This window comes from Physcomitrium patens, chromosome 22, assembly GCF_059467195.1.
Source record: "Physcomitrium patens ecotype Gransden chromosome 22, ASM5946719v1, whole genome shotgun sequence".
Lineage (NCBI taxonomy): Eukaryota > Viridiplantae > Streptophyta > Bryopsida > Funariales > Funariaceae > Physcomitrium > Physcomitrium patens.
The window spans coordinates 11784124-11798118 of NC_143431.1; the positions used below are offsets into that span (position 1 = coordinate 11784124).

At 42.0% G+C, this 13995-nt stretch overlaps 2 protein-coding genes across 4 annotated transcripts; both read right to left on the reverse strand.

Annotated features, from left to right (window-relative positions):
- Nucleotides 1–1599: 1599 nt before the first annotated feature.
- LOC112275011 (endoglucanase 18) lies at nucleotides 1600–5517 on the reverse strand. The gene is made up of 9 exons (XM_024504923.3): nucleotides 5201–5517; nucleotides 4468–4754; nucleotides 4016–4228; nucleotides 3589–3789; nucleotides 3199–3276; nucleotides 2910–3062; nucleotides 2600–2708; nucleotides 2266–2432; nucleotides 1600–2114 (listed from the first exon to the last, which is right to left on the reverse strand). The coding sequence occupies exons 1-9, from the start codon at nucleotides 5331–5333 to the stop codon at nucleotides 1758–1760; spliced, it is 1698 nt and encodes a 565-aa protein (XP_024360691.2). The 5' UTR covers nucleotides 5334–5517; the 3' UTR covers nucleotides 1600–1757.
- Nucleotides 5518–6967: 1450 nt separating this feature from the next.
- Nucleotides 6968–9527, reverse strand: LOC112274855 (G-type lectin S-receptor-like serine/threonine-protein kinase SD2-5). Of its 3 annotated transcripts, XM_073530067.1 has the most exons (5): nucleotides 9385–9527; nucleotides 8992–9017; nucleotides 8181–8754; nucleotides 7591–8052; nucleotides 6968–7459 (listed from the first exon to the last, which is right to left on the reverse strand). In XM_073530067.1, exons 3-5 carry the CDS (start codon nucleotides 8732–8734, stop codon nucleotides 7156–7158), a joined length of 1320 nt encoding a protein of 439 aa, XP_073386168.1. In that variant the 5' UTR covers nucleotides 8735–8754; nucleotides 8992–9017; nucleotides 9385–9527; the 3' UTR covers nucleotides 6968–7155. The 3 variants fall into 3 exon arrangements, with proteins under 3 accessions (XP_073386168.1, XP_024360438.1, XP_024360439.1); XM_024504670.3 differs by lacking the exon at nucleotides 9385–9527 and having other exon boundaries at nucleotides 8992–9136; XM_024504671.3 differs by lacking the exons at nucleotides 8992–9017; nucleotides 9385–9527 and adding an exon at nucleotides 8919–8964.
- Between the last annotated feature and the right edge of the window lie 4468 nt (nucleotides 9528–13995).

Here is a 13995-nt window from a genome sequence, read left to right on the forward strand (position 1 = left end):
TCAAGAACGACATGTTCTTCCTCGAACAGATGGTGAGATACAACGCGTTTGGTATCACGATTTGGGAAGGGACTCTCGATGTTTGGTGATTTTGCTAGAGGTAGGAACAACTCCTGATGGTGTTCCAAATATTCTATTCGAAGGAAGTTACGAAGGCCTCAACAATGATCAAATAACTGGGTGGTCTTCCCGCCCTGGTATGGGACACTACCGATGGTTGAGAGGCCCTATCAATCATCTTCGAAGAGAACAGAGATCAGAGTATGTGGCGAATATAATTCGTCGCATCATAGATTTCCTCAACATATGATGACCGCTCCTCGTGGAACTCGTCTCTAGAAGGGGGGGTAATGTCACGGCCATAATCATGTAAGCTAATAATTACATATAGAAATAGGTAGAAGTAAGTAAAAGTAGATAAAAGTAAGTTAATTCTATAATATTTAATATAGAAGCTTCCTAGAAACTTCCTAGACGCTGCTTTGACTTCATAGGTGTCTTTAATTGACTTTTTGGATTAGAAACGTGGTCAACAAGTTGGCCATGTGCCACACATGTTGTTAGCTTGAAGATCAAGCTAACTATGTGGCCCACACGTAGAAAAACTTGCCTTGTAAGTCAAGGCATGTGTCCTACAAAGTCAACACATATTGGAGGTCCTATAGAACGTCGCCACGTAGCCCCTAGTTAGATAGTATATATAGAGACAAGAGTGAAGGCTTCTTCACTCTTGTCAACTCCTTTCTTGCTTCTAGTCCAGGTTCAAGAGTCTTTAGTTTCTTGTCTTGTGGCAATAGCCATTCCAGTTTCCTTTTAATATACCTACTTGTTTATATTTTGACTTATTATATTGAGATAGCCTTTTGGTGTATATTTTCCCTCATCGAGTCTTTGTCCTTGATACCAACAATACTTATTACAACCTATTCTAATATATTGTGATAATCAAAGCACCTTAGCTTTTGTCAATACTACTAACTTTCCTGCACAAACTTAACATATAATAATTCAACATCACTTTTTTAAGCAATTAGCTCCACTTAAAAATTTACAATTCATTTGTTGTCCTATTCAAGACATGAAAGCAGACATGAAAGCAATCTTTACGAAGGGCCGGTCATCTACCAATGCTTGGCATGTTTGAAAGGGTGTTGGAATGCAGCCCTTACATCCAATGTTAGCTAAAAACCTGTCCTATTTCCAATAACTCGCCTAATGAGAAGTGCCTGATGAAGATTGAATCTCAGCATGCTAAGACCTCCTCATTCAGCTTAAATCCATGAAACAGATTCGCAGGAATGGACGAGGTGAAGTGATCAATGTGCTAACAGTCTCGGTCCCGCACAGAGGACAAATTTCTCCGACATATCCTGCGTTCTTTCAGGGGAGTCTTGCGGAACAAGTCCAAGAGTCTTTCAACTTGCAATCATCTAATTGATTGTACAGACACGGCTCCATTCTCAAATTCACCTCTCAATATGAATGTCCCACCATATTACGGCGTTATCATTACTCTATTTTTTTATTTTTTATTACATAGCACACATTATCACGACCTCCGATAGAATTACCGTATCAGCGCAACCTCGAAAGAATGGGTTGATTGATCATTTGTCAGCATTCCATTGCTGCATCATGATTATGTGATCACAACGACAATAAGCTTGTTTTTAAGGAGCTACCAGCACTACACGAAACTACAAGATAATTCTGTGGTCTAAACAACAAATGCATTTATGTCTGAAAAGTGGGGAAGCCTAGAATAAGGTCAGGCTGTGTTCCCCAGGCTTCAAATTCATGACAAATTTCGCAATGACGCCAACGAATGCTGCATTTATGTATGTAGTTGGCTCTGTCTGCGAAGAGACATTCCTAAAATCAGTGAAATTGTCGGCACTGTTGGGCCCTCCGACGATGGCGCCCGTCAAGACATTAGGGTTTGGGTTATTGCTGTGGAACCAGTCGACGTAGCCTTGTCCGCAACCAACATGCTCAGGGCTCACACGGATGGACGCTATGGAGGCGCCTCGGTGATGAAACTGGACCGGTGGATTCCTCCCAAACCCCGCCATGTATGATCGCTCAAGGGGATTATTTCCTAATACGTAATCGAGCTGCAGCATTCGCAACAAATTCTTCGCATTAGATAGGATCCTCCATAGTCAAGAGCTGTCAACATGGTAACATCTAGCTTTGGGTGGTAATGGATCGATGATGGTCCGCAGAAAGTTTCGATGAACGTAACTAATCTCGAAGAAGTTTTACCTGAGATTTGGCGAATGCCAATAAATTGCTGGATGTGAACGAACTTGAGCTTCCACAGACTAGCGCCCGATTGGCTGCGGCAAGTGCGTCCCCATATACTGCGGCCAAGAACGAAGATCCTGCAACGTATTGCATGTTTGCGCCTTCGCGAATGTAAAGCAGGCCGCCTGCATTCCACGGATAGCCTTTGTGAGATCTAAACTATTTCACAACTGCCATAAACTCACACAATGCAAGATGATATCTGTACACATGGTACAGCTCGACTGCTCTGGAAGAAAGGAGAACTTCTATCACAAGAAAAAAGTATACGAGCGATCACGAATGGTTATACCTGGTGTGTAAGTTACAGTCTTTTGTGAGCTTTGAGGGAGAGTGGAGCATAAAAATGCATCAGCCTTGGCAGGATAGCTTTGAAGAGATGTCTCACCAGAAAAATACAACTGCCAATTCAATGACGTCGTCAAACGAAGGAATCATAACCCTTGAAAGCTCATCCCAATTTACATGACCTCAATCAATGCAACTGCTCCTGATCCTGATTCAAGAGCAGGTTGAAGCTGTAGTTTTTCTGTATTTGTTCATGATACTGACATAGCTGAAAAACTTCCAAGCGAATCAGTTTTAGGGCTTAGGACACTTACACTTGAGAGAAGAATTTGTAGTCCGGCATGTTTGTTGTCCCAGCTGAACTCTGATATGACGTAGCTCAAGCTGCTGTTATCCACCACATATTGTAGAAAAGTTGGCAGGCTCGATGCCTTGTATAGCCATGCCGCTGCCCACAATAGCTCATCCTGCGAGACATTATCAAACACGGAGACATCGTTGGATCACACAACAACTGCGGGTTAATGTATTGGGAACCATAAACAAAACAACACCCTGTTTCATAAACCCAAGCATTAATCACAGTTTGTGAAGGAAACCTACGTCGTAACCTGATGTGGAGCAGTAGAAAGGGCAAGCATCCGAGTAGGCGCCGCGGTAGGAATTTGCGAAGTCGAAAACCTGCTCCCAACCCAATCAACTCATGAAAGCATTCAGTGACCATGTAACTACTACAATCAATTCAGGATCAATAGAAACATTTCCCGTAAAGCTAAGAATTTCTACACATCTCCCAAAATCGTGTCTAGGGAGTTGTCAATGTTAAATATTTCGAGCTAACATTGGACTCGGGTTGCATTTTCGTAATTACCAATAAATCTGTCTTGGCGATCTATCTGTATTATATTGTCTACTATCTAGTAGAGAATTCTTTCGAAAGTATGGATTGAAATGCCGACCAAGTTCAGTGATACTATTGGGGAATCTCTGTACCGTCATGGCCGTGTCAAGAAGCTTCTCAGAGTAGACTGCATCATCGTCTTTGAACACAATAGAGGCTGCTGCCAGAGCCGCAGCAGTTTCTGCGGCAACTTCTGTTCCCGGAGACGATGCGTTGATTTGGTGAACGGTGCGTGGAGTGTCCATGTCCTCTGGCCTTTCCCAGCAATTGTGGTCCGAATTTGGATCCCCAGCCTGATAACAAAAAAAGAAATAGATGAAGAAAAAAAGAAGAAAACTTAAAGCTTGATCGAAATTACGCAAACAATGAGTGTTGGTAAAGTAAAGAGCACGATGTAATTTGGCCCTGACAGATCTCAAAATGTCGATCCCAAAAACGTTGACTGAAGGATGTCCTGAATGCATTCAAAACTTTACCAAGAGATCCATATTGTTTACGGTGTAATTAGTAGCAGCTCACCTGAACCCATAGCTGGGTAGGACCGGTGACACACTTGAGAAAGTAATCCGTGCCCCATTTGACAGATTGCTGCGCATACTTGAGCTGTCCTGCGTTTCTAAAAGCGTCTTTATACTGGATCACGCTCCAAGAAAGCATGGTAATTGAGAATGCCATCGGAAACTGGTACTTCACATTGTCGCCAGCGTCGTAGTAGCCTCCCGTGAGGTCCACCTGCACGTCTCAGTTGTCCAACAATTTCAGCATTTTACTGCATCGAAATGCTTCAGCTGTCTGTCACGTAGTTGTGCGAGTTCGACCTCATCTAAGCAATTCCAGGTGCACTGATACTCAGTAATTACTGACTGCAGCGTCTCATGGACTTCGAAATGTTGCAGATTAGTAGTGCGAAGGTTCAAATTACTGATAACTCTTGATTGGTGGTTTAAGATATAAGATTGTGATGAGCTCACATTGGATTCGGAGCCATCCGTAAGAGCAGAGTCTCCCCGCCATGTCATGCGTTGGTCTTCAGGGAGCTTTCCAGATCGTTGCCCCTCGAAGAATAGGATACCTTTGTACAGTGCTTCGGTGTAATTGAAGCCGCAATCAGTCCTTGCGGTGACCTCCAGTGTAAATAACAGCAGCACCACAGAGATTATTATTGGGATCTTGCAGTCGCAATGTGAAGCGAACTTCGGGTTCCTCAGCAGTTTTGTTGCTTCTTTCATTTTCGAAGAATGAGATCTTCTTCCACCACCTGTTTACTTTTTTAAGTATACAACAATGTCATGTATATCGAAGGGCACCAATGCCTCACCGAAGTTATCCACCCGAAAACTCAAAAAGCAACGATAATCTTTTGAAATTCTGATTCAGGAAATGTTTGTTAGCAGGTACTGGCATTTCTGTTCGTGGATTTGAGCAAGGGCCTGGAGCTCCTGGAATTATACACTCCCATTGGCCCTGGACAGATGCTATCACAAGCGTAGAAATGTTGGCAGATGTGTTTCTCAAAACAGGATCCCTACACATTCTAATTGCGTGCTTGACTTCAGAAAAATTCTTATAGCTTTTTTGCAAACTACACAAGATTTGCACCGGTCAGGATTCGCTCACAGTAGACAAGCGGCACCAGATGATAGGTCCAAATTTCACGTAACTTCAACCTGAAGACAGTGGTTTCGTAAGGGTCAGGACTCATACCCGACTCATGCTGATCTACGCACAATGAAAGTAAGTTTCGCAATGCAAGGCCTTTCCGAAATCGACTTTTTAAGCTCCAAAATTGGCAGATGCGGTAAAGAATACTGTGAAACGAAGGCAATCCGAATATCATGTGTCGATCTGTCAATTAGCCTACTAGTTGAGCGCCGGGACATAATCAGACTGGAGTGCAGAATCTCCGACAGATTAATCAGTAGGTACTCTTCCTTCTGTACAATTGCATTGTCTGATGTACTTGAATATGAGGAAAAAAATAGGCGATTGACTTTGGTGCGGTAGGAAGTGGCTAAGTGTGCGCTGCTAGAATTAGTTACCCAAGTAATCAGTTTGTGTCAGTGATCAAATTTGGTGACTGACCGTTACTGTCTGAGGAATATGAAAGACCAAACGTTTCAGCCAGTTCGACACTCTTCCGTTACATCTCCCCTGACTGGCTGCATAGAACTAGGTGTGAATTCACCGAATCTTTACCGACGCCATTGTCAAAATTGTTGTCCACACAGAAGTCGCACTCATGGCCCAGTTTTAGCAGCCAATCCCTAAACCTCTTAGAGTTTTAGCACTGACCCATTTCAAAACGTGGGTCATTGCATCGTCATTGTACTTAGTCGGATCTGGGAACAGACTTCACAGGTTAGTTCCATTCAACACTTGCTTTCTCAGCTTTGGTTCCACATCCTCCAACCGCAGAGGCAATTCTCACCCGGTTGCTTCATCTCAGGTAAGCTAAATCAGGTCCCCAGTCCCCACTTCGAAGTTGACGAGCTCGCTATTTGGAATGATCAACTGGAAGACGTCACTTGTTCCTTTGAGTGCGGGCATTCTGGTCGGAGCCAGACGAAGCTTTAAATTGATATTTATTCTACTCTTAAGTTTAATGAATTATTCACCATTATATCTACATGCCAAACTAATATCAAATAAGATGATGTAGATTGACAAAACTGATAGAAAAACTACAACTTCAATACTAGTTAATAATTATAATTCAAATAATAATAATAATAATAATAATAATTTTGATAAATAGATGAATTGAAAAATTTCAACATAAGAATAAAATAAAATAAAATAATTAAGGTAAAAAGATGTCTTCATGGAATTTTATGATATGATTCTAATTGATTTGTAAAATTATAAACAAAAAAAATTATATCTTTTGGTGGCTTTTCTTTATAATTATTTCCTTGTTAATAGATGTCCATCTTGAATGTGAAGTCTTTAAAAAATTAAAAGCTCTTAAATAGATTTTATTCAAATAATATATCTTGTTAAAAGTACAACTTTATTTATTAAAATCATTTTGAGACCAAAAGTGTTGGAAAATGTTTTCAAAAATTATATGATAAATAAAAGTATATACTTTATATGTTTATTAAGTGTATATTACATAATAAATTACTTTACATTGCAATTATAGTAGGTTATCAATAATATTATTTATAATTAAACATACAATATAATCAAAACAATGCAAATAAAGTTTCTATTGTTCTGTTGAATACACTCCTTTATTTTCAAAAGCATTGAATACAGTAGAAGAATACTGGCCACGTGACCAACACACAGTTGAAATTGGTACACTTATCCAAATATACATATATATATATATATATATGTGTGTGTGTGTGTGTGTGTGTTAGGTGTTAGTTGTTACATAGCTAGTTGTTCACAACATGACAACTTCATCAACCCATGCACTGTTGTTAATCAGTAGCAAACAATTGCTTAGATTCCAAACAAGCGTTTTCCAAATAAAGTTTTTATTGATCTGCTGAGTCCTGACTCGGCAGTGTGCAAAACACTGTTTGGAAGATGATCCGCACTTTCAGGGCAAAAAATTAAAGCAACCAACTTGGAAATACCGGTCGACTGTTGAGCTACCGATCATCAAAAGTGGGGTTCTAATAGGATTAAGTCATGTCAGACCCACGTTACATTTTGATGTAAACCAACTTCTTCTGGTTGTTGACCTTCCTCAGCGTCCTGAAACGTGTTGTCTGGTGGCAAAACGCAGTGGCCATGTCGTAGTAGAACCCATCGCAGTCGCAAGATGCTAGACAGGACGCCTTGCAGGAAGTCAAGCCTATTCTCTTGGGGTTGATGTACATGTTGATGTTAGCGTCGTAGCCTTTCAGTTCCAAGAAAGATTTACGGCTGCACTTGGCCACGTTGCTGTTCCGCTTGCAGTACGGAGCGTTGCTGCGGATACCAGTCCTCGTGAACTGGGGTGGGCAACTGCAACCACGACGAGCGTTTCTAACATCAGCCACAGCTCTTAAGACAGCCACAATATGAACATCGAATGTTGACTGTTGACATCCAGTGAAGCCTATCAACTTAGAAGCGGAGATAAAGAGAGTGCTAACCTGCATTTGGAATCAGCGCCACTGCAGATACTGTAGTCACCACAGTGGTTTGGCAGATCGCAGTTGTTGTCAAAAGCCTTGAAGCTTGAAAACCACGCATGATTTTTGAATGCGTAGTAGGTCTTCAAGTTGCCGTATGTGTCGATACCAAAATAAGGAGATGCGTAAAAGCCCTTCGGAGGAGGGGGAGAGCCCCACACGAGCTGGTTGTTCTGGGTGAAGAGACCAAGTCCTCCATCCTTGTTAATGGCTGCATACGCCACTTGCTTGAGGTTTCCTTTGAACAGCGTTTTCTTGAGGCTCCAGTAAACTTGAGGCTTGGGTCCGTTCATGATTAGCTGTAGATCCCCAGTCTTCTGGAGAGTAAGGAAGTATTGCCCATTGTTAAACAACACCTGCACCGTGCTGTCGGCGCCTACCGCCTCTTGATCCTGATCTGGGCTTTTCAAAACTTCTCCTACTCTGCAGTTCGTTAGTTAGCACAAGCCACTTTCGTCAGGAACCGATGGAGTGCCTCAGACACGACTTGACTGGCAGCATATTGCATTCCTGAAAGATATGAAATTTTGTGGTTCTACGCGCAGTCTTACCTCAATCTCTGCGGTGGGAGCATAGCCCATTCCCTGACCCCGAAGCTGCTGAAGATTACTTTCTTGTCGGCATTCCTCAGCTGCAAATCACCAGTGTTTGGAAGGTACATCGACTTCACATTTCGGCCGCCGGTTTTGGTATTCCATGCCATGGAGGTACGTCCTCTATACAGGATGTGAAGCTGAAGGTCTCCTTCCTTAGTGAAGATCACGGTACATTTGTCGCAGCCACCAGGGGTCACAGCAAAGTAGTTCGCGGTCCATACAAGGCGGTAGATCGAGTTTGTGTGCGCGAGTCGTAACGAAAGGGCACAACGATTCTTTGGGTCTGCTTGCAGCCACAATTCGTGGGATCCAGTACTCGAACGTAACAGCAACTTTGGACCTAGCGGTGGCACTACCCCGTTTTTGCGATTGTCAATGCTCGCAGTGTAACCAACACCACGGGTTGCAGGCGCCTCCTGATTCGGTTGGCTGGCGCATTGTGCCGCGAGAAGGAAAATGGTAATGACAACAAGCTTGCTGCCCACGTGTAATCCAGTAGACGACTTCATCTTTGCAAGCTCCAATCAATCTGCAATAGTCAATAAAACTAAACTCAAATCTACACAAATGAACATGAGAAGGATCGCAAGAATCAGAGATCGGAATGAAAACTTCATGCTATTTGCGTAAATAATAAACTGTTAGATTGCTCACTGCCATCACAGAAACCTCATAAGCTTGCTTGAAACTCACAAACATGCTAAACAGAGTCCAATACAATGAGGATGCGATAGGGCAGGACTGTGTTGTGGGGCGACTCACGCACCCTCGAGTGGATCTGATCCCTAGGTTCTGCACACGGCAACGCCCACAAGAGCCGGCTGCATTGAACATCAAATGCACAAGCGAACTTATAGTCATCGGACATGAAACCTTCGAATAGCCGATCATGGTCCCACTACCTCCCCCGCTCTGTAATCACCTCTAAAAGCCAACTTCATGTCTGAGAAATGTAGATCTGTTGCTTCAATTCTTATATTATTTTATAAATTGTGCACGAGTGCTTTTTAAAAAATAGTAAAGACGCCTGAACTTCCTTGCAAAGTCTGGAATTTGCGGACACTGAGTCCCAATTTTATTTCAGAGGGATTCAAGTTCAAATATGTCATCTCAGCACCACATATTCAAAAATTTCGCATAGTGAGCTTGAAACCGATACCTCGTCGAGACAGGATCGCAATGAAGCGCCGGAGGAGCTCTCACGTCTGTAACAAGCCCTCCCTGAGCAGATCATAGATCCTTTGCGACTAAGTGTAACTTGTGGTCCAACTCGTGCTGCGCTCCAGGAAACGCCTAGAGATCCATCTTGCGGACCTCCGTAAACGAGATCTGGAGATCCAGACTGGTGTGGGATTGATGTTTAGAATATAGGGTTAAACAGATTTTAGGGTCTTAGGACCATTGAGGGAAAATCGTCTAATGCAGATTCTTACAAATTAGAATGGCCCACGCTCCAGTGGCCCCAGGCGTTTTGAAGGCAACAGGGGGCCATATTCAAGCAATGGGGGACAAGGAGATCAAGCCGGAGCTCGTCGGAACTGTCACGAGCATGGAAAGAAACGACAAGATCCATCCAACGCGTGCGGTGCCAGGGGAGGTTCTTTCGGAGGGTTATTCACGCAACTGCACCGGATTCTTTCTCTGTAACAATGTAATGGAGGTCGAGGTGGACCAGGATACCGTCAAGAAAGACTCTGAATACCTCCAAAATCACGCGATTGTAGCCTATTTTGTGGGCGGTAAGCAATTCGCATTGATCATTTCTAGTTGGATCGACTTCGTGCAAAAGCAGGTGGGGGACTGGGTGGGTGAAGGCCGCGATATGGATCGTGGCTTCTTTCAAATCATGTGTCGCCAACTAGTAATCACTCAAAAGGTACTCACGTTGACACCGCACAAGTTCCAGTTGGGGATCTACATTGTGCAATCCTGGACCCCGAGATTCAATGCCGCACGCCACACAGGCTTGAGAGTCCCGACTTGGGTTACCCTTAAGAACATACCCAGTGAGTTCTTGGGGGTGGATGCCCAGATGGCCAACAATTTAGGAGAATTACTGAGGAGCGACAAACGTAATGCTCTTTTGATGGACCAAAGATTTTGTATCGGGCTCTCTTTAGGGTCGGGGTGGAAGACCTCTCTCTTCATCACGAATGCCGTGACAAGGGATAAAACCATCATACTGATCGACTATTGCAATCTTTCCATCCAATGTCGATTCTGCATGTCAACTAGTCACCTCGTTAAGTATTGTCGGGGGTTCCCTAGTCAAGGGGAGGAGTCCAAGGCTATAAAAAATAATATAACCTAGAAGGGGTAGACTTCCAAACCCGCGAAATCTAGACTTCCTCCAACCCCCCTGGTAGAAGAAGGTAAAAACTCGACAATCCTACTTAATAGTTCAAACAGTTTGGGGGTTGTAAAGGCTGCTAGTGGCTCTCGAGAAAAAGACCCGTCTTTTAGTAATTGTCACACCAGCATAGGGCCCCGATCCTTAGACTCATCATGTGAAACTCCAGAATGGGAATGGAACGAGTAGGAGAAGGTGCATCGTGGCAAGAAGGTCTGGGGTCCGTCCGAGAGCGAAATCTTGAAGCAACAAGAAAAGCTGGAGACATATAGGCAACAGGCATAAGTAATCCGGGCATCAATCAATTCCGGTTTGGTTGACAGGATCGCATGTTTGGCCACCCCATCTCCTCGTAGCCGGTTGCCTTTTCCTGCTCATAATCTTCACCCCAACCCAGGGGTACATAATCACGCATCAATAGCCTATGATCCTCGAGACCCAGTGGACCCAAGACCTGCCCTTGGCCAATCCATTGCGGAGAGCTTGGACTTGGCAACAGAAGATGGATCAAACCAGGAGGAGGAAACCCAGTTGGAGCCCCCAACTATCTCGAGCCCAATACACATATGTAATAACCACCCCATCGAGGTGGGTGATATACAAAACGAACCCAACGAAGTGTAACATCAAGGGCCACACCTCCTCTCCATTATTACACCACTCCTTGCTCTTGTTAGCTCTATCCCCCCCTCAACCTCCTCAAGAAATAGTCGCAGGACAAGAAAAGAAGACGGATGATTCTCATGTCTAGGTTGATAATGGATTGGAAGCCTATGTAAGAATGGCCATCGATCTGAAGGGGGTCGCCCCATTGTCACAGTCCATGGTTATTGAGAGTATAGGTGACGCCTCAACGGCGTATCCATCGTAACTTCTGATTTCAATACAAAGGGAGGACTTTCCCTCAGCAGCCTCAACCCCCCGTTCTCTACTGATGACCCCATCCGACGCAGATGTTCCGGAGTAATTCCATGCACAGTTTCTAGAGTGGCTCCGAGATAGAAGACTGATTCCCTCGAATGGTGGCTTTTTCATCCTCCAAACGAGGAAGCTCACGGATTATCAACTTCAGCATCATTTTGACATCCCGAAGTCTGCCCGATGGTAGATGTCAATTCCTCTTCACTCTCGTCGAAGCACTCAAAAAACTAGTACCAAATCAAAGTCGATTCGTGGATCCTTGCAAACCCCCCCCCCCCCTCCTCCCTCATGAAGCTCATAATTATATCTCAAAACTTTCAAGGGCTTAACTGCTCACAAAAGGTATGCCCATCACACTCAATGTAACAAACAAGCTATTCGTCAAAATGTTACAACTCCACCAACAGCCCATCCTTATGGAAGTAATTAGCGCCGACCAGTCTGCCTTCCTGCCTTTGTATTATATTCTAGATAATATAATTCTAACACACGAGACCAAAGATTGGACTGCGCATTCCAACCAATATCAATATTTTCTGAAATTAGATTTCAGCAAGGCCTATGACATAGCCGATTAGCAGTTTCTCTTTCGGACTTTGTCGGCTCTTGGCCTCCCCAAGTCTTTTGTTTCCATGACCAAGTTTATCTTGCTAGATGCGACGGCTAGAGTGAAGGTTAATGGTGCTCTCTCCTAGACATTCAGTATCATGAAAGAAGAGTGCTAGGGGTGCCCCCAAGCACCCTACATCTTCCTCATTGTAGCGGAAGTTATGAACTCCATGCTCAAAGTAGGTGTCTCTACTGGGTTGGCAAAAAGAATCCATTTGCCTGTCTTGGATTGACAATAGGTTGTGGCCCAGTACGCCAATGATACTTCCCTCACTACTGTGGAGAAAGAATCCTTGGCTCGATTTGCCATTGACATACTTAATACTTTTTGCCGAGGCTCTGCATTGATCATCAACTATGATAAACCCCCAGGATATTGGCAATGGCAAGCAGCTAGGACATCTGATCGACCTCCATGAACCAACAAAGATCGATGTAAAGTTCTTAAAGAACCAAATTAATAAAAAACTTAGATATTGGTGCTTGGCCAAGCTTAATTATATCAAAAGGAGGGTCATTGTGAACAAGGTCCTATTGTAGTCGATATTCTTCTTTGCATTTATTTGGAGGAGAACAAAGTTGACTTTATCCAAAGTCTCCTCTAGTACTTAGAACTTTTTGTGGTCAAAATTGATAAATCACACAAGCAATAAGGTCACATAGATTCAATGTTGTCTACCAAAAGCTTGAAGAGGGTTAAATTTCATAAATCTATTTGACTCTCTTATAGCATTAATGACAAAATAGGTGCTAAAGCCATTGTCGAATTGCCTGGTTTTCTATCTAAGAATACACTAGATACCTAGCTATAGAGAGTCTAGTTTTAACTTATTGGCCAAGCTACAATAAGTTATTTAACCATTAAAGTAGAAGACAAATAAATACTACAATATCAAAAAGATATTATATTAATAAAACCTTTTATATTTAAAAAAGTTTGTACATAAGGCTTTCTGAAATATCTAGAAATCGTCTAATATTCTTGGTTATATCAAATCATAACTAACTATTTGCTAGTAAGTTAGATTTTTAATAATTCCAAAGAAAATCCATAATCTCTTCTCAAAAATTCATCTTTATATCAAAATTTAACCATAGCTCCATATATTTATCTTCAAAATATATATATATAAAGTTATTACTTCCAAAAAACCCCTTTACTTCTTTGTATCTCACAAATCCAAAATCCAAATACTACAAAACTTGTGTATAAAGTTTAATAATATGAAAATACACATTCTTAGAAATTTTTAACTAAAATCTTATCAAATTGCATAAGATATATCTCAAAACACAACCACTAGTAATTTGGATCACTTATTACTCCTTAGATTCCAAATGCTAACTTCAACTTCCAATAAATCTCTCATCTAAGCTAAGAATTCATCAAGCAATATATATAAAGTGTAGCCAAAAAAGTTCTACCAACAAATCAACTTCAAAAACTATTATCAAAAGAAAATAAAGTTATACAAATTCTAATAGTAATCTTTTTAAAAAAACCTCTTTTTAAAGTAGTAATTTAACCACACTCTACAATCAACTAAAATCCAATAATATAGCTCTCATTATGTTTTTAAGTAAATTTTATATTAAATATATAAACACATTATTTTCACGTGATAGCCAAACCACAACACATCAATATAAGAGCCCAGCACATGAAATCTACATTTGATAATTTGGTACCAATTATCCTACTTTCAGCCATACAAGCAGAGTTATTGGCTACCTAGCCTTATATACTTCATCTTGCCAAATTTATAAGCCAACTACAATTCAAAAATGTAGAATAGAATTGAGGTGTCATGGAAGTCATTTCTCAAGGAGGTCTCTCAATTTCAACTTAGTTTGCATGACAAACTAATAAGTAAACTATTTTGGTGGTTG

Excerpts from the sequence above, each read along its gene's own strand:
- LOC112274855 (XM_073530067.1), bottom strand. The coding sequence starts at position 8,734 with ATGAAGTCGTCTACTGGATTACACGTGGGCAGCAAGCTTGTTGTCATT. Across the intron at positions 8,053-8,180 it reads CTCCCACCGCAGAGATTGAG|AGTAGGAGAAGTTTTGAAAA; the intron begins GTAAGACTGCGC and ends AACGAACTGCAG. Across the intron at positions 7,460-7,590 it reads GGCGCTGATTCCAAATGCAG|TTGCCCACCCCAGTTCACGA; the intron begins GTTAGCACTCTC and ends TCGTGGTTGCAG.
- LOC112275011 (XM_024504923.3), bottom strand. The coding sequence starts at position 5,333 with ATGATATTCGGATTGCCTTCGTTTCACAGTATTCTTTACCGCATCTGC. Across the intron at positions 3,790-4,015 it reads CTACCCAGCTATGGGTTCAG|GCTGGGGATCCAAATTCGGA; the intron begins GTGAGCTGCTAC and ends TTTTGTTATCAG. Across the intron at positions 2,433-2,599 it reads GACTGTAACTTACACACCAG|GCGGCCTGCTTTACATTCGC; the intron begins GTATAACCATTC and ends CGTGGAATGCAG.